Source organism: Electrophorus electricus, chromosome 13, assembly GCF_041902795.1.
Source record: "Electrophorus electricus isolate QZ-2024a chromosome 13, ASM4190279v1, whole genome shotgun sequence".
Lineage (NCBI taxonomy): Eukaryota > Metazoa > Chordata > Actinopteri > Gymnotiformes > Gymnotidae > Electrophorus > Electrophorus electricus.
Window position 1 is genome coordinate 9,512,762 of NC_137509.1, and position 22,374 is coordinate 9,535,135.

General features: G+C 46.4%; 1 protein-coding gene across 6 annotated transcripts in view; it reads left to right on the forward strand.

Annotated features, from left to right (window-relative positions):
* adam19a (ADAM metallopeptidase domain 19a) overlaps positions 1-15,043 on the forward strand; it is a 59,153-nt gene extending 44,110 nt beyond the window's left edge. For 2 of the 6 annotated variants that reach the window (XM_081694408.1, XM_081694410.1), the window contains 17 exons: positions 66-131; positions 707-778; positions 972-1,138; positions 1,780-1,864; positions 3,719-3,861; positions 4,003-4,180; positions 5,763-5,852; positions 6,616-6,811; positions 8,069-8,177; positions 8,503-8,731; positions 9,021-9,098; positions 10,137-10,245; positions 11,089-11,230; positions 12,094-12,193; positions 12,332-12,574; positions 13,206-13,387; positions 14,526-15,043. In XM_081694408.1, coding sequence (XP_081550534.1) covers positions 66-131; positions 707-778; positions 972-1,138; positions 1,780-1,864; positions 3,719-3,861; positions 4,003-4,180; positions 5,763-5,852; positions 6,616-6,811; positions 8,069-8,177; positions 8,503-8,731; positions 9,021-9,098; positions 10,137-10,245; positions 11,089-11,230; positions 12,094-12,193; positions 12,332-12,574; positions 13,206-13,387; positions 14,526-14,580 — 2,244 coding nt within the window. In that variant the 3' untranslated portion in view covers positions 14,581-15,043. Of the gene's footprint in view, positions 1-65; positions 132-706; positions 779-971; positions 1,139-1,779; positions 1,865-3,718; positions 3,862-4,002; positions 4,181-5,762; positions 5,853-6,615; positions 6,812-8,068; positions 8,178-8,502; positions 8,732-9,020; positions 9,099-10,136; positions 10,246-11,088; positions 11,231-12,093; positions 12,194-12,331; positions 12,575-13,205; positions 13,388-14,525 lie in introns of those variants that run through there. The other 4 variants (XM_081694409.1, XM_027003781.3, XM_027003780.3 and 1 more) reach the window with 4 other exon arrangements.
* The last annotated feature ends 7,331 nt before the right edge of the window (positions 15,044-22,374 follow it).

Consider the following 22,374-nt stretch of genomic DNA (forward strand, 5'->3'; position numbering starts at 1 on the left):
GTCCAACAAGTGAAAGAAAGCCAAGCGGAGTAAGAGCTTAACTCTTAATCTGTTCCATTCCACAGGTGAAGCGGAATGTCTGGGGCACCACCAAGTACATGGAGCTGTACATAGTAGCTGACAACGCGCTGGTAAAGCCGCGATCCCTTTGCACCCACTGCTCTGCTAATTGCAGCTTACACAGCGGAGAACACGTCACGCTCCCCTTCCACCCGTCCCTCCGCAGGCCAGGACCAGCGCCGCCGTTGCATGTGATATCAACAAAGGCTTCAGACTAACGACTGCTTTTTTAAATACAGTAATCAAGGGAGTGGGGCTTCAACGGGGATCCACTCCTTCCCGCTCTATTTATGTCTCTTCCGCTCTCGCTTGTTCTGTCTTTTTAAAATAAGTGTTCATAATCAGCAGCGTTTAGAATGGGGAGATCAGGCTTCAGGTTAATGTTGCAGCATCTCATAACATTCAAATTGATATAATATACAGTTTATCTTGTAAATAATTTATATATCAATTCTAGTGAAACACTCAGTCTACATTCTCTTTGCGTTGCTTCTTGTAAGCTGTTGACATCTTTTTTTGTAAGCTGGTATTTAGCTTTTATTCTTATAAGATGAAATTTGACTTTTATTTTACATTTAAGGTTTTACCTTGGTCCTTTACAGGTACATTTATTCATAAGACTTTACATGTCTTTATTTTTTATCAGTACAAAAAACAAAACAAGGACTTTGATAAAACTAAACGAAGGATCATGGAAATTGCCAATTACGTTGATAAGGTATGTGGGAGCATTTTTTAGTTTATTGCACAAGTTTTATCTTGTTTTCTGACACATTGGGCAGAACACATGTAATTCTAACTATGACATCGTTTGCATGTTTGAATCCATTTTGCTCTGTTGTATAACCCATAAGTTTGTTAGCAATCAGTAAGCCATGTCATTGCTCACATACTGCGTTGTGACTGGTCAGTTCTACAGGGCCCTGAATATCCGGGTCCCTCTGATTGGCTTAGAAGTATGGACGGAGCATGATCAGTGCATCATTAACGAAGAGCCAAACGCCACTCTGTGGTCCTTCCTGCAGTGGAGGCAGAAGCTCAAGTCCCGCAAGAAACACGACAATGCCCAGCTCCTCACGTCAGTCCCAACCTCTAACCTCAAACATGCAGCTCTACACAGGCTTTGGAGTAGACTTGCTGAGTTGTTTACCTGCTTGTCTGTGTACCTGTGTGTTCTTGTGTGTAACTGCTGAAAAAGGATGTGTGAAAATATAAATATTTTCATTTCATGGACAACCACAGCTCAATTAAAAGACTGCTGAAATGATAATAATGTACAGCTGAAATTCAAACAAATCTCTTGTGTGTTGAAGCTGTTAAGTTAAAGGAGGATGAAGGCTGTTCTGAAGAATCTGGCATTTCTAAACAATTTTCAGGGGTTTTCAGGGGGGTTTTTTTTGTTTGTTTGTTTTAATATGGTTTCGTTAATTCCAGTGTTTAGGGTTTTGAATATTATAATATGTTCATGCCCTTTCATTTTATAATAGCCTATTTACAGAAACTAGCAACTTGGGAAAAAAACATCTTTCAGCAAGTTGTGCTCAAACTTTTGATTGATACCACACACACACACACGCACACACACACACACACACACACATAGAGAGCACTCAGCTTTCAAGAAATCTTCCACATTCTTACATCCAATCAGTAAATTCTGCTCCCTCGCATCACAGATCGGACTATAACTCTTAGATGTTCTTGTCTCCTCCTTGCCAGAGGGATGATCTTCAGGGGCACCACCATTGGCATGGCGCCCCTTGAAGGCATGTGCAGTCTGGAAAACTCTGGTGGCATCAACGTGGTAAGACAGTAACAGACAAAACCTCGTGGACTGTTGTGTGAGCATGTGTGTGTTTGTGCATGTGTGTGATTCTGATGTACAATCGATCTGATTACGAGATCACTATCTCCCACACCCTTGATTAGGCTTTAATGTGCTTTATTAAAGAACTCCATAGAGAGGAGAGTGGTACGGAATATTAATTGGACGTAACTAGTCCGTGACTTGCGCTAAAAGTGGCCAGAGTTGTGTTAACGAAGAACTGTGGTCAAGCAATAGTCAGTTGGACAAATGGCTGTTGGACAAATCAGGTCCATTTCAAAATTGTCACGGAGGCAGTGTTTACATATGTGCTGCACGCTAAAATGCTCAATATTGAAAGGTAGGGTGCTTTGTGTGTGTGTATGTGTGTGTGCTGTGCACTAAGCTGAGATGACGTGGCTGCTGTCTAAAAAATCTGTACATCATTGTTCTCGCCCCACACTGAAGCCAGCGGGTGTGTGTGAGTGATTATGTGAGTGAATGTGTCAGCGAGGGTTTGACCATGTGAGCGTATCACGGAGTGTGTGTATGAGGGCGTGAGGGGGTGGGTGTGTGTGTCAGTGGGTGAGTATATGATCAAGCATGTGAGTTCGTGTGTGGCTGTGTGAGTGAGTGTGAGAGTCAGTGAGGCAGTGAATGTGAGACAGAGGCAGAAGAAAGTGTGTTTTTTTGTTTCATTGCCATAATAACCTCCCACAAGTAAGGCATATCGAAACCTTGTCCTTAACAGTTTATGATAAACATAATGCAGCTCCCAATATGTCTGTGATCCAGATGACGAACGAACACAACACAATAATCTGAAGTTTTTTTCCCCTTTTTTAACTATGAGAGCAGATCTGTTGTTACTGTTTCATGTTCTCTTAGAAATCTCTTATTAGAAATGGGAATGACAACTGCTCATCTTTTAAGGCAGTGAAGCGAGGGCATAGCCAGCTTTCTTTCAAACTCCCTTAGAGAAATTACTCAGTTTGTCTGAGGGAGTTAGACACTGTAATAAACACTGAATGTATAAAGGCAATTTCTGCACAAATAAGAACAATTATGAATGTAACCGACCACTTAAATATTATGTAAACCGAATATCATTTTGTTAATGATTATGGCAGGGATGATTTTATGATTTATTCCTTCGAGAAAATTTTTAATGGCAGTAAAGTCTCACACAGAGGATTTAGTTTATACACTATTAAAAGAAGAATCAAACCTGATCAGGGAAAGATGACCAAGGTATGTAGCCAGCCCGTAGGCGGGGCAACGCCCTCAGACTCTTAAGCGGACCTTCCAGCTCTAATGGACTCTAATTGCACAGGGATATGTTGTAATTTCCCCAAACCTAATCACCGCCGGCGGCATATTCCAAGCGGCTGCGCTTCCCATAGTGCCTGTCCATTCCCAGAGGCTGCAAATAACATATGATGGATGTAGAACTGTCTAATTGCCAAATGGTCAATTTGTTCTAACTAAACAATTAGTTAGAAATTTCTCTCTCTCTATATATATATCCCATATGGATGCACAAGCGTTTCCTGCAGGGATCCAGGAATGATGGACATACAGCTCTGGAATTTTCCTAACACAGACCAGTTGAGAGCGCAGCAGCTGACCCAGATCTCTGAGGAGGTTGTGTGTTTAAGAATCACTTTAGCAGCCTGGAAAGCCTTTGAGCATGCTTCCTATAGTTTATGAGAGATGTCCCATGCTGTCAGTTTTACGCTCCATGTCTTCAGAAAGCCCCTCAACTGCTTTATCGCACCGGACGATTCACTATAGACTATTTGTCAGGAAGCATTACACACTCAGTTTTTACAGTGTATGCTGTATTTCCTGCAGGACCACTCGGATTTGCCCATCGGGGCAGCTGCCACCATGGCCCATGAGATTGGCCATAACTTCGGTATGAGCCACGACCACGAAGGCTGCTGTGTGGAGGCCAGCGCCGAGCAGGGCGGCTGCGTGATGGCTGCCGCCACGGGGTAAGAGTGCCCCCTTGCACCGCCTTCTGTGCCCTGGACCCTGGACCCTGGGCCCTGGGCCTGGGCCCTGGACCCTGGACCCTGGGCCCTGGACCTGGCCAAGCCTCTAGCGCTTAACACACCACTTCATGCACCCCACAGGCACCCCTTCCCCAAGGTGTTCAGCCAATGCAGCAAAAAGGACCTGTACAACTACTTCCAGAAAGGAGGGGGGATGTGCCTCTTCAACATGCCCAACATGAAGGACCTGGTCGGGGGGAAGAGGTGTGGCAACGGCTTCGTGGAGGAGGGCGAGGAGTGCGACTGCGGAGAACCAGAGGTGGGCTCCGCACACACACAATGCATATGTGTGATATCGCAGGCGACTTTGATAATTGTGGTAAAAAATCGTGGGTTATGTAAATAGATGATGTTATGATTAGATCTGTATATATGATTATATACAAATAGCTTATGAATTCATTTTAAGCACAAAAATTGACTTGGGTTGTAATTATAAACAAAGGGTAAGCAATTATTGTACTTGGGAAGAAATGATGAAAAGCAATTTCACAGTCTGATTGCATGCTCATTCATTTGCACGGGAATATTTATGTGTAAATTCTCAGATTTGATTATTTGTCCGGGGATTTTTTTTGGCAAACATTTGGCGAAAAGTGGAAAATCACATATTATCCAGATCACTTTCGCAACCTGTAAAACTCAAAAGTAGAATCAAAACGGTGAGTTACACAAGTCGGAAAGAAGAGAATCTCATCTTCCTGCAAAGATGTGATTTCCCGATTGTCATAATTCATATGGAGGGCAGACATGCTGCCGTCCGGGGTAGGTAGACGGGCAGCGGCTCTCTGTCCTAATTAAGCGTCAACACCTGGGCTTTTACAGGAGTGTTGTATACTCCACCCTGTCGTACTGAGAGGGTGTTGCCTACAAGCTTCGGAGAAGCAGCGGGCAACCTAGAGGCTAGCGGAAGTGCGACTGTTCCAGAGACGACACTCGCCAGGATCCAGCAGGCTTATCTGTAGGATGGGTTGTGAGGACATTAGTGTGTGCGCCGTGAGCCACGCTCCACAGCCGTTGGGCACGCGCCCCTATTTCGGCCGCCCTGCTGGCCGCCTGCGACGACAGATTTGCTGGCGTCGTTCCTGCTCGGCGCTGGTTGCAGTCCTGACTGTGCTTAGTCTGTCACTATTTATAACACCTGCTCTTTTTCTTTTGAGCACATGTCAGAGAGAACGCTTGCAGAGGTGCTAACGTATGTGTGTGTGTGTGTGTGTGTGTGTGTGTGTGTGCGGGCGTGTACGTTTGCACACACATATGTACATACATGGCACAAACCTGTTGCGTTTCCCCCGTGTATTTTACAGTGAGTACTCCTCTACCATAGATCCACTTTGGCCATTTAACTGATGGCTGTCAAAAGCTTGCGGTGAATCATAGTCCCCCCGTACCACTTTCCAGAATGCCAGCTTCTCCCTCTTGGCCTCTGTTTGCCCTGACACAGTGATCAAAATTGTCCTGTTCACTACCCACAGTCGACGTGCAGGTGGTGTGTGTGTGTGTGTGTGTGTGTGTGTGTGTGTGTGTGTGTGCGCGTGTGCACGTGTTGGATAAGTGTTGTGCTGTCTCTGAATAACTTGTTCTAAATAGCTGACTGTGTGGGTACAGGGTCACACATTCATGCACTTCAGTAGCCTATAACAAAAGCAGAGTGGTGGCTCACGTGTGTGTGTGTGCGTGTGTGCGTGTGTGTGTGCGTGTGTGCGCGTGTGTGTGTGTGCGTGCGTGTGTGCGTGCGTGTGTGTGTGCGTGTGTGTGTGCGTGCGTGTGTGTGTGCGCGCGCGCGCGCGCGTGTGTGTGTGTGTGTGTGTGTGTGTGTGTCTGCTTTCCTCCTCCTACAGGAATGCACGAATGACTGCTGCCATCCCAGCAACTGCACTCTGAAGGAGGACGCGCAGTGTGCTCATGGGGTCTGCTGTGAAGGCTGCAAGGTGTCCAGCTATCATCACTCTGTTCATGTCTCTGCTTCTCGTTGCTCGGGGCCCTGTCTCTCCTTCTCTTCCAGCTCCTATTACACTTCTGTATCACTCTCCCCCTGTCTCTCTGAGTCTCTCTCACACATTTAGTTACTATATCACCTACAATTCCCCTTTATTCCTGTATGTCTTCTCCCGGTGTGCTTTCTTTTACATTGACAATATATACACTCATCACTCACTTTACCTTGTAAGCAGGGTGTGCAGGTGGACAGCTAGAGTGTATATCCCATCTGTTGCTCTGCACAGTTTCCGGAGGCTGTGCTCTAGCCCTTAACCGGTGGAGCGTTTCTGAGCACAGGGCCATTCTTGGCTGGCTAGCATATTTTTGGATAGCATCTCCCTCTGAACCCAGCACTGACCCTGGCACAGGTTTACACCTTAGACACTGCAGTGCTTGAGAAACCTGTCCCAACACAATGCCCACAACCGTGCCTCTACCGTACCCGAATTACCGCTGTGTTTAGAAAGGTTTACGACACAAATAATATCCGCTGACGATGAAAAACACGGAAGTTGTCTGATGAACTGTGCTGTCAACTGATGGCCAGCTGGGTGTAACTGTGTACTTATAAGACAGGCGCACCTCATAAAGTGGCTTCTGGGTAAAAGTACCCAGGCTTTTAATAAAGAGTCCAAGGGGTGTGCAGTCTGAGCTGACAGGGAAACAAATGGGATCGTGCAAATATGACCGACCCTTTGACCCTGCAACCCCCAGCTGAAGCAGGCGGGCACCCTGTGCCGCGGCGCCGCCGGTGTGTGCGACCTTCCCGAGTACTGCACGGGAGGCTCGCCCTACTGCCCTGCCAACGTCTACCTCCTGGACAGCACCTCCTGCCAGTACAACCACGCCTACTGCTACAACGGCATGTGCCTGACCCATGAGCAGCAGTGTCTGCAGCTGTGGGGATACGGTGAGAAGCCCCGCTCATACAACCCCACTTCTTAAACGAAGGGCTTAGTGTGTGTGTGTGTGTGGGGGGGGAATCGCCTACTCAAAATACATTACGTGCCTTTTTGTTGCAGCTACTTTTATACTGTGAGGGTACTAGTAGTACACTAATATCACTTTCAAAGATAATATGAGTGAAGTACAAAATATTAATAGCAAAGTAATATAAATAACAGTAATATGAATATGCACACATATATATATATATAAACAATTTTATACATTTGTATGGGAGAAAGCATGGGAGAGATAGAAGATATAGAATCTGTGACTACTCTATTTCAATCATGTATAAGATGTATAAAAAAAAAAAAGACCTACCATTTTTGTTTTTAACTGAAATTTTTCTAACAAGCCTTACAGTCAAAAACATACTACAATTCACAACTTCCGCATGCACAAACATTAAAGGTTTGCATGGAGCGTTGGGCTGGTATTACTGTCTGCTGTCTCCCGGTCACTGAGCTCAATTCAAACTTGCTTGTTTAAATTTCTTTGGGTTCTATTGTGCAGACAGCTGTTGAAATGAGGGCTAGTCATATCCTGACATTGCCGTACAGCTGGCGTGCCCCGTCCCTCCGCCGGCTGATTGCTGAGCTGGGGTCACTCTGCCCGGTCATGTGACATCCATTTACAAACACCAGAAGGGACCTGCAGGGCCGACCCATCAGGAATTTAGATTCGCAATTTGGCGATTTAGCTCCATCTTGCGTGCATCAATCAATTTGTTTGGATCGTGCACAGAAATCCCCCACCCACCCCAGTTTGTCCCAGCTCCTAATTGCAAGCTCATGGGCTTTTGTGGGCCTTGCTGCCTAGCTGTGTGTGATGGAGGCTGATCCCGGCTCCACCTGCCTCTGGGCCTCAGTCAACTCAGGCATCCATGTTCATGTCTGCAAGCCTCAGGTTGGGTCCTATACGCACAGCTGGCTGTGGAGCCGATATTTCGGATCTGACACATGCAGTATTGAGGACGGTGCAAGCATGTTGCAGAAGTCCTAAGTTTACAAAATGATTTAGGCTTGATTTATGACACTAGGAAGAATGCAGCATAGTTTCCAATCTGTCTCCCCTCAGCAGACAGTCTTTAGACCCCTTTAAAGCACTGAACGGAAGCAGCAAATCCCCTTAGACTGACTATCTTATCTGTAGTGTATTAAATGAATGGATGGGGTTGTGTAGTGGACTCGGGGTGATTAAGTGAGCATGGTTTGTCCAGGTGCGCGGCCAGCACACGATGCCTGCTTCCAGGATGTTAACGCGGCAGGAAATGCCTTCGGAAACTGCGGCAAGGACGCGCACGGCCACTATGTGAAGTGTGAGAAGAGGTGAGGTGAACGGCTGCGTGCTGGGCTGGGGCTGGAGTGAGCGCTGATTGCTGTACTTCACCTTTTCTGTTCATTTAACGCTATTCATTCCTCAGTTACAGGCAGATAATGGAGGAGAGCTTAGTACATGTCTCTCCGCAGCAAAACCTGGAAAATCCGTGTCAGGGATATGGCATTATTTCCAGCAATCGGATTGATTATATGCCTGCTTCTACAGAAGACAAATGAGGAGAAACCGGAATTCTTCTCGCGTAAAAAAAAAAAAAAAAAGTGTCTCACTTGCTCTCTCTCTCTCTCGTGTCGCCCGCCGTTCCATCTCCAACAGCGATGCCAAGTGCGGCAAGATCCAGTGCCACAGCGCTGCCAAAAAGCCCAAGGGCACCAACGCCGTGTCCATCGACACCACCATCCGCACGGATGGCATGGAGGTGAAGTGCCGCGGCACGTACGTGTACAGCACACAGGACGGCCAGGGTGACCTCCCTGACCCCGGCCTCGTCATGACGGGCACCAAGTGTGGCGAGGGCAAGGCAGGTGGAATGGCGTTCCTCTCGGTGTGTTTACTTAGTGGAGGTTAGTGCAGGTAGGCGGGCTTGTGGAGTCGAGGCCAGAGGTTGACTCGAAGTCGTGACCTGATGAGTCCAGTTTTGGAACTCCTGGCCCATATATAGTAGCGTAAAAGAACAAAAGAGCCATTTCAGATTATATAGATTACTTCATAATAACTTGATAAGGTTATTATGAGGTACCTTGATAAGATACTTTGAATGTAAAAATATAGCTGAATGTAATTTGTATGTAAAAATATACATATTAAATCCGTGTTTCTTTGTGCTCCTCCAGGTGTGCAAGTACCGCCGGTGCCAAAACGCCTCTTTCTCTGAGCTGGAGGCTTGTATAGCTCGCTGCAATAAGCATGGGGTGAGGGCTGCTTCCTAAGTACTCTGCGCTTGGCTCATGAATTTCAAATGACTGTGTAATAACTGGCCCCTACTTTTATTAGAGCACTCTGACGTAAATGAGAATGAACTCGATTGCTCCATGACACCATAAACACTGTCTAAACTCGTCTCAGCCCTGACTGAGACTGAGGCTGAATTTCACCCCTCCAGAGCCCATCATGCCCACCCCACGCTGCCCTGCTGCAATTGCTGCTGCTGCTACTCTGAGTGGCGCTCCCAAAAATGCACATTTTCTTGTATTATCCGAGCCTGCGGTTGATTTGTGTGTGTTTTTCAGTCAAACGGCCTTAAACAGCCTGGGAGCACCGAAGAAACTGAGCCCCGTCTTCCATAATCCCTTCGCCTTTTCACTCTCATTCTCTTTTTAGTTGTTTTTTTTTTCCCTCCTTTTCTCATTTCTTTATTTCACGCTTGTTTACTCTGTCAGGTTTTGAAAGGGCAGCCAAACACGGATGGGCTTTGTGAGCGGATTGTGACCAAAAGAAGCCTTCTTTATTATTCATTTGCATTATCATTTGATTCCTATTGATCGTGCGGCTTAGGAGAGAGTGCAGATGGGGACCAGAGTAAGCAAGCGCATTGGAGCATTATAGAGCATTATAGAGCATTATAGAGCATTATAGAGCATTATAGCACCAGCTCAGGCCTTGGCTTTGCTCTGTGTAGGCCTCTGGATTTGGGGTTATATTAGGCATGAAACCTGTTCTGCATTAAAAAAAATCCATTAAAAAGAAAGTTACTAAAATGTAGGTTTTTTACTGCAACAGCTCATAGATGTCTATGTCTGTATACTAACTGATCGTTTCATGTTCGTGCACCCACGTGGCATTAAGGTAACAAGTTTATTGCCAGTGTCCCATAAAGTAACGGACCATTCCTCTAATGAAGACGTCTGTAGTGCAAAGGAAAACCACTGTAGTGAAGAGGACAGACTTCACACCGAATGGAGATCTGTGTGCGTTTGACTGAGGGAGATCTCTGATGAATTCATACACAGGTGTGCAACAGCAACAGGAACTGCCACTGTAACCGAGGCTGGGCGCCGCCCTTCTGTGACAAACCGGGGCTCGGAGGAAGCGTGGACAGCGGCCCGGTGGAGTATGACAGTGAGCTCCCCTCCCCTGCCCCCCTACTCCCCTCCCCTCCCCCTCTACACCCCTCCCCTTGCCCCCTACTCTCCTCTACTCCCCTCCCCTCCCCCCTACTCCCCTCCTCTCCCCTCCCCCTCTACACCCCTCCCCTTGCCCCCTACTCTCCTCTACTCCCCTCCCCTCCCCCCTACTCCCCTCCTCTCCCCTCCCCCTCTACACCCCTCCCCTTGCCCCCTACTCTCCTCTACTCCCCTCCCCTCGCCCCTACTCTCCCCCCCTCGCCCCTACTCTCCTCCCCTTACCCTCTACTCTCCTCTACTCCCCTCCCCTCGCCCCTACTCTCCTCTCCTCGACCCCTACTCTCCCCCCTTCGCGCCTTACTCCCCTCCCCTCGCTCCCTACCTCACTCCGGCTCCTGCTCCTTTCTCTCTCCTAGCCTCAGCTTCATCCTCTTTCATGCTGTCCTTCATCCTCTTCCTCTCTCTCTCTCTCTCTCTCTCACCCAAACATTTATCTCACTATATCTTCTTGGCATATCTGCGCCTCTGTCTCCCCTCAGCCTTTCTGACTGTCTCTCTGATTCTTTTTCTCTCACACTTACCTTTTATCAGAATGTCACCTTCAGCATTAATCTCCATCTTTCCTCCTCTTTCCCTTCTTGCCCAGCTCACGGCTTTTTCATGTCTCAGATGATTTAAAAAAAATAAAACTCTCTTTGTAATATAAACTATGGTTGGTCATAGCGTTATATAGTGATTGCAAGTGCTCTGTTATATTAAGATGTCTTCACGTCTCAGCAGAAGTGGTATGCCGAGTCTGTCTGAAACATCTCTTTCCGTATTTTGTCCTGCTTCCCAGGCCAGGTGGGGCTGGTTACTGGTCTGCTCTTTGCTTTTCTGGTCGTGATCCCTGCTGTTCTCATTGCTTTTTACTGCATCAAGATCAAGACCTCCTATTACCACAAGTGGCTGTCACAGAGGGAGAAGACCAAAGCCAGCAGGTATTTCAGCAGCAACAGAATTAAAGTTGCCCTCTCAAGAAAATGGGGAGACCAGATGTTTGATTGAGGAAGCTTATGACAGATTTTTGGAAAGAAGAAGAAAAAAACACAAACCTGAATCATATTGTGGCGTGGGCACTGCAGCAGAAACTGCCAGACAGTAAAGTTTAGAGGGGTGGAGCCTAACCTGCAGCAGGTTGCTATTAAGGTAGCAAGGTGGGGCCCAACCCTTAGAGGGGGTGGGGCAATGAGGCAGGGACTGGTAATGAAAACCTGGAGCTTTCAAAGTATTCACGCTGGAAACAAGACTCGGAAGTGTCTGAGTCTTTTAACAGGTCTGCATGCTGTCTATATGTAACATTGAAGGTGCGTGGTGGAGAATAATTTCAGTGAGTGGACTTATTCTATTAATCTACTCTTAAGTGCACGGAAGCACACACACACACACACACACACACACACACACTTCAGTCTACCACATAGGTTCCCAATGCACTTTCTCATACCTTAAAAATTTGTCTAGATATGTCTCACCGATTTTGTTGAGAGTTTGCAATATTGTCTGGTTTCTGAAAAGGAGCTGTGCCATTGGCTTTCACAAACCATTAAGAGGTTAATTTGTGTTCAGAAAAAAAAAATGTTTTTGAAAAACTCAGCCCTCAAAATGTCAGCCCTTTTCAGCAGAGTCCTGTGAAATGAACTGAATGTGCTTTTGACGTACTTTTCCCTGTCACATGAAACTCTGTGTGTGCGCGTGTGTGTGTGTGCATGTGTGTGTGCATGTGTGTGCGCGTGTGTGTGTGTGCATGTGTGTGTGCATGTGTGTGCGCGTGCGTGTATGTGTGCATGCTGTCCTCCTTCAGTAGACGTGCGAGCTCCATAGAAAAGGGGAAGAATGGACAATTAAATCCAGCCTTCCATCTGAAGGTTGTTGGCCCTCCCAACAAAACTACAAATCTTAAGGTTAGGAGAAGCCTCAGGTTTATGGATCCATCAGCTCTCATGATTAATGTCTTGTTACAAGTTACTGTCTAGTGACTATCTGATAATGCAGACCACTAATAAGGCAGACTGTACTTTTTGTTCCATTGCCCTCTACAGCTACCTCACACCAGCAAGGAGGTGCTTCCCCTCCGACCAGGTCCCGCCTCCAATGGCACCCAGCCGGTCAACATCGTCCGGCCCCTCCGGCCTGCCCCTTCTCCCCATCTCCGTGATGTCAAAGTGCCTCGGCCTCCCCCACCCATCAGCAGACCTCTGGAGGCGGCGAAGTCCAGCCCCTCTGCTCCCAAACTGAGCCCGCCCAGGAAGCCACTGCCCCTCAACCCCACGCGCAGCCCGCCGGTAAGGGCATCAATTGAATGGCATGCTCCTTCATTCGCTCCGACAGGTTCACTGAGCAGCCCTCCCTTCCGGCATAGAGCCCCCAGAGGCTAGTTTCCCTCAAGTGCGGCAGCCTTCAGATCACTTTTACCTTCAAAGTAGAGATTTTACAGCTCCAGTCCAGGGCCCGCAGTGCAGCCCGTAGTTTTATCTTCCTCCTCTTTAAGTGCATCTACTTCATCTGATCATCATCACACCGTTTATGAAGTGAAACAGAAGGGTACAGCAGGGGAACATTCATTTGTACAGGCCACTGGAGCCCCAGCCTTTAAAAAAAGCTGCATCAGAAAACGAAAAAAAACCCAGCGTTCTTTGTGCTTTATGAAAACCCTAGTCAGGGCTGGTGATGTGTGTTGTAGTATTTATGATGGATCTCTCCAAATGATCTTGAATGCCACAGAAAAGCAGGTGCATGTCTGTGGAAACGTCTTCCGTGCGAAGCTACATCAGTGTGCGTTTGTTTCGACACACCGTTTTCTAAAGTCTGTTTTCAACTGTCATGGATCTGGATGGTGCTCAGGGCAAAGGACAGTATTTTACAGCCTTTTCTGATTGTTCTGAATCACACTTTCTGCCCGTTTCCCTCCCACAGGTGGTGTCACAGCTGCAGCCCAAGCCTTCCCCCACCCCGCCCCAGAGGCCCCTTCCTGTGAGCCCCGCTCGGGGAACGCCAACCAGGCCGTCAGGTGGGGGTCTGCTGGTGATGATGCCCCCTACTATGGGCCCCAAGCCTGTGGGCAAGGTGACCACCATCCCCCCTCTCAAAGTACTCAGGTACGAAAGTACTCACCACACAAGTCTTAGTAGTCTTTCGTTCTTTTTGGTAACAAATGTGACATTTTCCTTCTGCCTTATTTAATTCAAGAATGTCCTTGGGCTAAGCGCGAACGTACCGGACACATAATCAGATAAGTCACTCGACGGGTCACGGGTACAATCTGCCATCCTTGACCTAGTTGGAGGGGGTGGAGTCCTTTCATGCTGCTGCACCAAAACAACACTTGAATAACTCCGGATAACCTGGCGGCCACCAACCTATGGAAGTCTTTTCAAAAGAGGCGTCGCCAGAGCCCTCTACTGTAGTCCCCACAGCGGCTCCACGCCTTTCTGTTATCTCCCCGCAGAAAAGCGTCATCATATCACACTTAATTCTCCAGATACAGCCTGTAGAGCTTAAGCCTGTAAGGCCGCTTAATGCCTCTCCGCACAGGAGCGAGGCTCCGCTCGGAAGCTCTCCTTTGACGCAGACGAGGGCGCCGTTTCTCCCTGCCCGCTTTCAGAAAAAGGAAGGGGGGGGGGGGGGGGGGAAGTCGCAGAAGGTTTTCCTGGGCTGGCCTCGGCCTTCGCGAACTGGCCAACGGAATATCGATTTGTTATGGACGTACGGTTCATAAGGAGGAATCCGCAACAGCGAATGATCGCCGGTGTGCGGCGGCAGGCTCGAAAGAGTCTGGCTCTTGTTTCAGGAGCTGGATTGGGTCCTGATGAGCTCGGCGGGGGCGTTTGTCCCGTGACGGGTGTTCGTGTGCGTGCAGGCAGGTGTGGGAGGGCGCCATTATTATTTCCCTTCAGCCTGTGTGGGCACAGATGGGATTGGAATGGAGAAGGAGGAAAGAGTTTAGACTGAGCCAAGGTCAGCGTGTGAGAGATGCACAATATTCACAGCCTTCACCTCCGTGGTGCATTTACAAGTAAAAGGTCAACAAAGATTCATCGAACCGACATGCACGGACTTCTAAACACTGTAACAGAAAGCAGGCCTTTGCAAAACAGCTGCTAGGCAACAATTGCAAAATGGGATGTTTTTTAAACGGCATATGTCAAGTAGTATGTAAGACAATTCATTATGCACCGAGAAAGGTGCTTTTAAGGAAATAACGTCGTGTTAATCAATGTGTTTTTCCCCTTTCAGACCTGTTCCTGGACCCAAACCGAGCGCAGTCTCACAGTCTCCTTTTCGAAAATGACCTTTGTGGGGATCGACTGTAGAAAGCAGCAGCAAGCCTATTTGCACTATAACAAGGCCTTTGGTTTGGAGAGCAAGACTGGTACTAGATTGCAAAGGAGGGAGTGCAAGAGTCCGGTGCTAAGGCCAGAATTTTCTAGGCCTTGTTTTTCAGCCAGAGTACAATCCAGCCCAAACGCAGTTTTGCATGGACGACAATGCAGACTTAGACAAGATATTTCAGGAGGGCCATCACATCGCCAAAACCGTGATTTTATGTTGTTGTTTTTTTTCTTTCCTGTTTTTAAACTTACAATTTCCTGTATGATGTTGACTTACTGTTGCGTTATGACATTGTTTACATGTTTTTTTATCATGAATTTTATGTCATGTGCCAAAGATGTTTTGATTGTTGATTTAACGTGTTGTTTGCTGTTTGTGCATTTGTTATATAAAATGCCCCATTACAAGTTTTTACTAAAACAGCACCATTCTCATTTTTTATAAAGAAACCCCCCCCCCCCCCCCCCCCACTTTATTAGGAAAATGCCTTACAAGTGTAAAATTATACAGTACAACCTGTCCTTTGCACATTCTCTTCATCACTCGTAGATTTCGGACCACTGAGCTGCTATGGGGTAGATATTTTTGGGATAGCAGACCACTCTCAACCCTGCAGTGTTACCAATGTTTAAAAACTCCAGCTGGGGGAAGCCTGCAAGGCCAAACAAATGGCGCCATCGAACCTTCCAGACTGCGCGTTAGTGAAAAGGCCTCGCAGGTAGGGTGTGCCTCAGCCTGCCGCTGAGGCGAGAAGGTCGACACTCTCCACCTCCGGGGAGGGCAAACGGAGTGGGAATTAGAGCTGGCGCACGCGGGGAGCACCAGGTGGGGTGGGCGTAGTACAAACACACCCCGGCTTGCCGTCGCTCTCCATAATAGATTCCAGTGAGCAGAAAAAAAAAAAATCAGTGGAAAATGTATTTGGGGAGCGCCAGGCTTCGGTGCAGTCCAGCAGGAGAGCTAGCTGTGGGCACACACGGAAGAGATTTATTGACGCAGACATTTTCCAAGCCATTACCGAGATGCCCAACCAGCCCCCGAGGCAGGACACCGTGTTGGTGATGTGATCTAAATGAAAGATGGGCTGTTTGCTGAGAGGCTGGATACTAATCACAGGGTCTGCCTCTCATAGGTGATTCAGGAATGGATGTGTGGTAACTGGTCTTTTCATTAAAAAAAAAAAAAAAGAGCCAAATGTCTATGAGTGGACAGTTGCCAGACAGCTATAGGAGTGTTTAAAAGGGAACCAATGCACCATAATACAGCAAGCTTTTGATGTAATGGTCCGTTCCTCCAGGTGGGGAACAGAGGATGTCAGTAAACACTCTTTTTAAGGCACATATTTGCTGTTCATATTTGCTGGATAACAGGCAAGTTCCCCTCTGTCCATGCTGTTGGTTAAGTAAAAGGAAGTTAAAGCATTGCATTAATGGAATGTCTTCCCTCATTTCTTGAATCTTAAACATTTACACCAAAGCCTACCACATTCACAAGAGGAATATGGAGAGAATATTGATGAGATTTTTGGAAAATGTTTCAAAGGTCTGAAGATGAACTAAGTTATTTAGTTTTTTGAGGGAGTTTACACAATAATGTTCAAAGGAATCAGACATCGTGTAGGATATTGTGCTATCATGCTATTAAGTATGCTCAAAACCACCAAAAACAAAACAACATCAACACAAAAACGCACATCATAAGAGGTTCTCCCTTTAATAGTGAGATAAGACTGTTTACAAGGTCTTTCATATGCTTCAACACTGTTTAGCATTTATTTGCCAAGCATTTTCACAGCTTTTTAGTCACAAATCTCTAACTTGGTAGTATTTGTCATGCTGTAAACAACTCCGTTAAGGTTGCAAATAAACTGCATCTTGTGGCCAAATTGTAGAGTTCTGAAAAAACAAACCAGAAATGTCTGCATCTGCAAAGGCAAAATGGAGAATGAAACACTGGCACTTACAAGACTGATCATGTTTCGGAATAAATCGGTCAAGCGTCATTACCAATGAGCAAAGGTCCTACAGCTACCGCACAGTGAGAATGCTGTCATCCTCCAAACCTCAGGGGAAGCACATCCACGTGACCAGCGGCTAGATCTGCTCATCTCCTGGCTTGTGTTAAATGATCAACCAGTTCTGCAAGATTTATTTGTTGCCGGCCCCTGTCCATCCCTGTCCATCTCACTCTCGTTGCGAGCTTGGGCGTAATTCCTCTGCTCCAGTAGTCCTTCACAACTCCTTTAACCGTATTCAGACATATTTGTTTGTGTACATTTGTGTGTGTTTCGGTTCTCCACGTAAGGACTTGGTAGTACTTCTTTACTTCTTTAAAAGGATGGATAGTTCACATTATCTGGGCCTAGAACTAAAGTCAAACCTAAAATTGCCTCATCATTTCTCTTAACTTCCTTTAACTTCAGCCTACAGAAACCTTTTACTGGCTGCAGTAAGAGTGGGACAACTTTTAATGGGCTATTTTTTTAAGGGTACACTTTTACAGCATATTTTCACCCTCTCTGCAAAGGTTGTCTTAGCACTGATCTGGGACAAGCTTCACCCTTTATGGAGTGAATGGAGCAGAAAGATATGCAGTCCTGGAGCAGCACCCAGCCAGCAGGAGTAAACCTGAAGCTGTTTTCACCAAAACCCCCCCAGTGTTTTGGGGGGAGTTCAGCTTTGCTGAAACATGAGCAGCAAGGAGAGATGGGACAGTTCTGTTCTGATCATCCTCCACTCCCACTCACTAATGCACCCACTCAGACGGAGACCCATGACTGAACATGGTTGTGTCCATGACTGGACGTGCTCTCGACGTCTTCTTGCTCTCCCTCCATCTCTCTCCCTCCTTCTCGCTCTCTCTCTGTCCATCTTACAAAACACTACTGGAGTTTTTCGAGTCGTTTCCTTTAAAGCTATCTTTGAGTATGCACATATCTTACTTCTTCACTGATCCCTTAAGGTATATTTACACACATTTTTTTTCCACCCATCCATTATTGCCAAAGAAGCTTTGAGCATATTGAGCATGTCAATTACTCTACAGTGTACTAAAAAAGTAATATAAAATTCATTATAACAATACAGCTGTTTCTGTACAAATGAAACATATTTTACCATCTCCAGACACTGTCACTACTGCACAGCACTCGGAATTAATGCTACAGGCCTTTGAAAAGTTCAGGTTGATTTGTAGTGTGGCGGTTTTTGCCCCATTTCATTTCATAAGCTACAGTAAAGTTTCTCTGACAGGGATGTCTATTGCAAACTCAGGGTAGAACACAAAATCTCCTGTCAGCAAAAACTCTCGTCGTCCCGAATTGTTGAACACCGTCACTGCATTAATTTATTTTTTTTAAACCCCAAACTAAAGTGTGTGAAGTGTCCAGGCCTCTTTGCTGACCCGACAGATCTAACCAAGCTGTGCGCTTTCTATTGTATTGGTTTTAATTAGATTCAGTTCACAGCGCTCTCTCTCTGCCAGCCCTGAGTGGATCTCCCCGGAGTGTGTGGGAGATGACGTGTGATTAATTATGGAAAGAGAGAGAGAGGGAGAGAGGGTGGAGGTGTTAATCCAGGTGCCAAAGGAGTTTGGGATGGAGCAAGACTGGAGCAGGCGAGACATGTGATGGAAAATCCCACACGTTCCCTCTCTTGTGCTGGGGAACGCTGGAGAACTGATGTACGCCATCAGGCCTCTGTGTATGCAGCTGAAACATAGTTTAACTGTTTTTGAATGCATTCAAAGATTCGGACAAAGTAGAAGAAAATTACTTTGATGTTATTTATATAAAGCCAGGGACCCTGGTCTGTGCCGGCGACTGTCAAATCTTGACTGGACTGTGCTGCGAGGAATTCATTTGCATGAAAATGTGCAAATAAAATAATTTAAAAAGAAGGCCAAGATATGATGGATTGGCTGTAGCGTTGCAGCGCGGGGCACTGCAAGAAGTGGGTGGCCGAGAACAGAGTGAAGTTCCTTAGGCTCATAGAGAAGGTGGAGGCACCGGCTGACTCCATGCTGCGATGCTTAGCCTTGCATCTGTGACGGAGGCTGATCAGGGACCTGCTCGTTCCAGAGTCCAGCAGAGAGCAGCGGTCCAGCGGAAGGTGTTCGTTTACTTGAGACTCGACAAAATGAATCATGTTCAAAAAATGTATTAGGCAATAATGCGGGGCTGAATAATACATAAAGCCGTGACTAGTGCTCAAGGAAACCTTTTTTTTTCTGTTATGTCAGTAATTTAAAAATAGGCTCTGGCCAAGTTCATCTTGACTTTTGAGAGCAGGTGAGAAGCTGGTGCCTTGTTCGGATCGTCACCACACAATTACATCTATTTTTAACAGTCAGATATTGACAGAAGTAGACCAGGCTATTTGCAGGCGAGTGCTTCTTGAACACACTCTGGGCTGACAGCTGAGCTTCCTTTGTTCTGTTCCCTCCTCGGAGTTGCGGACTGATTACAAAGGCAGGGTCCTCTTTTCCGTGCAGAGATGATGTGTGGAGACCTTCACTTCCACTTCTGCTCAAGGTTACCGCCCCAAACGAGGGCCGCCGAGGGCGCTCGTGGTGGGCTGTGTGGGGACCGGACCCACCCCGCCCACACAGGCGCGAGTGGGACAGCAATATACTGAGTTGCATTCCACATTTAAGTCACGTTAGAGACGTGAATAATTGATATACGCCATCATTCTTATACGTCTGAATACCGTCTGTTATTGTAAAGCTGATCAACCCTGCCTCCGCAGATTGCCAACCGAGGCAGAAACAGAGTCGGGGGCAGATGGCGCCCAGAGCTTGTCAGCCTCTTCACCCAGCACGGTGAACAAAACAAGAATTAGCTCATCACAAAGCGACTGTTCCTGTAAGGAAGACAGCTTCATGTACTATTGCCTTGCTTTCACTGCCAGAGCTTTACATGGGCTTATGCACATCTGCTTAGGCAGTTTATTTCAGCAGTTGTTCACAGAAGGCCAGTGTTGGCTTTCAGCTGTGGGGACCATCCACCCCGTCCCTTCACCTGTTAGGATAGAGACCCATGTGTTCAGCAAGCACCTGTCCCAGATAGCTGGTTCGCCTGCTGATGACACATAGAATGTTTCTCAGAATGTGATGTTTCACCAGACAATATTGAAGCAAGTGTATTCATGTGTCTACAGACGGTGTGAATAAGTCACATCCCCTGTGAAAAAGGCAGGGCTCTCCTGGTCAGCGAAGCTGCTGTCATCCACGAGAGAGAGCGAGAGAGAGAGAGAGAGAGAGAGAGAGAGAGAGAGAGAGAGAGAGAGAGAGAGAGAGGATATGTGTGAAACAAATAGCCCTTTTGACACAGTGTTTACTACACATAAAATTTGAAGTTTACAGTTACAGATGGCAGGACGAACCTTGCTGGGTTTGTAAACTTTCCTGTGTTCCCTAAGACACCCATGTCTTCTTCAGTCGAGTCATGGTGAAAAGTTTCCACAGCTTGCTGAAGGTGTTTAGGAACAGATCATGATCCTGTCCTACACGGTATGTGATGCTCTGAGACTGTACCATGGGCACCTTACATTCACCATCTTAGCAGTGAAGAGTGATGGTTAACCAGCTTAATCTTTAAGAACATGCAATATTCATACTGGCCATGTGTTGGCTCTTAATTCTCCTGTGCACCTTTGCCAAGGCAACACCCCCACCTGTCTATGTCACACCTGGCCATATCACAGGCAGCTGTGTGTTGGGAGGTTGATTGTCGGAGTGCCGGGCAGCGATGTTCAAAGGGCTCTTGTAATCTGCCTGCGTTAAGTTTCCGTTTTTGCATGCAGAATGCCACAGAGCCTGCACAGATATGCCAGTGAAGCACCACTTCTGAAGTAACACTCTCCCATATTACTCTCCTCTGGGTCCATTTCCAGCTACAAGTGTACACTAAACAGAGATCGACAGTTAAGGACAAAATGGGTTGTTATATCATTGCAGCCATTCCTATCCCTAGCGTATCTTATCCAAGTTCACATTTGCTTGTTATCCAGAGAATGTAAATTTAAATGTGCATTGATCTGCATGCAGTCTTTAGCTCTGCACTCCTGCACACAAATACACTGGATACAGGCACATTGGATATTATGATCATAGATATACTATTTCATTTGAGGGTGATGATATCTGTATTTAGTTACCTGTACAAGACTCACTTAAAGTCTGCAACCCACAGACATAACCAGGCAGCAGGCATCCTCCCTGGTGCTCAGCCAGACCTGTAATGCTGCCATTTTTAGCGCTGCTTTGTTTCAGCCTTTTATCTTTGGTCTTCTCATCAGGAAGTGAAACACACGCTCTCAGGTCAGGGGGCCTGCCGAGAACTACGGTCAGTTTTTTAGATCCTCTATGACCCTGAAATGCTCCATAGTTACTTCAGTATTGTTTCAGCTCATTGTTCTGTTATGAAGCACCACACAGAGTTCTGAGACCTTAGGTTTCAAGTGCAGCACAAAGGTGCTTCTGCACAGAACTCATCCTGCGGCTGCTGATGGGGGGGGAGGTATTTTCTTCAATAAAAAGGGAGCTCCACCAGCATTCATACATATGCACACCGCCATGCTTCACCCATGGGATGGTGCACTCTGAGCAGGTGCGGTTTGGCTCCACGCTTACCTCATTTCATCATTCTGCTACAATTTAATCTTTCTTTTTCGATCGATAAGACCTCATGGAAATCTCCAAGACTTTATGAAACTTTTAAGCAAGCTGTAACCTTGAGTTTCTGGTTGCAAGGCTTACTGGATGTCATGCTTTATTGTCCATGCCTCCGTCCTGGACAGTGTTCTTGATCTATTGCACTGTTTTTCATTACGGCAAAGCATTCTTCAGCCATATACTACTGTGGTCTTCCTAGGACTGTCAGGTTGGCTACTATTGATAAGCTCTTCAGAAAGTGAACTTTTTAAAGTTCACTGATTAATTACAATACGATACTTCAAACAAACGGCCTTCACATACCGATGTCTTTAATCCAAATAGTGATATTTTGAGAAAGAGAAAAAAGTAAATAAATAAAAACTGCAGAGCTAAACAGCAACTAAAAATATAATCACAGATTGCATTACATAATTAGGAGAGAGGGTCTTTGGACAGGGGTTCGGATGGAGGCTGTGGAACTGAAGCGTGGGAGTGGACGCCTTTAGCGCCTAAGATCTGTAAAATTCATTGCAGCAGCTTCAACAATGTTCCAAGTGCTTGATTGTCACACTTAAGGTAGGTTTCCCAGACACGTATCTGTCTTAGACAGTAGTGCCATTGTTGAATAACCATTGGAAATGATTTTAAGTCTAGGCCTAGCCTGTAATATTTCACCTGTCACTCTCTGTGGCCTGTTTTGCCAGCATTGACAGTTCTTTGGTTTTCACAGTTAGAAACAAGAGCAATGGACTGTAGACACAAATACAACAACAACAAAAAAATCAACTTTAGACATTTTGGGAACACTTCAGTATGTGAACTTCTCTCCTCTTACTCATGGTCCGTTGAAACAATTGGTTGATTGCCATTTCTGTATAGTTCACTTAATACTGATGTAAACACCCTTGAATCAACACTGAAATTCTGCACTCTAGCATACGAGAACACACAAAAACAGGAATTGCAACACGCACTAGTCCAATACTTAGCGAGTGTTTTATCTCCATGTCGTTCTTGGTGCTCAAGCGCTTGCATTGGCTTATCATAACACTCTAATGACTTCCAACTTATCTGCAGTCTGCCACTACCACTCCTA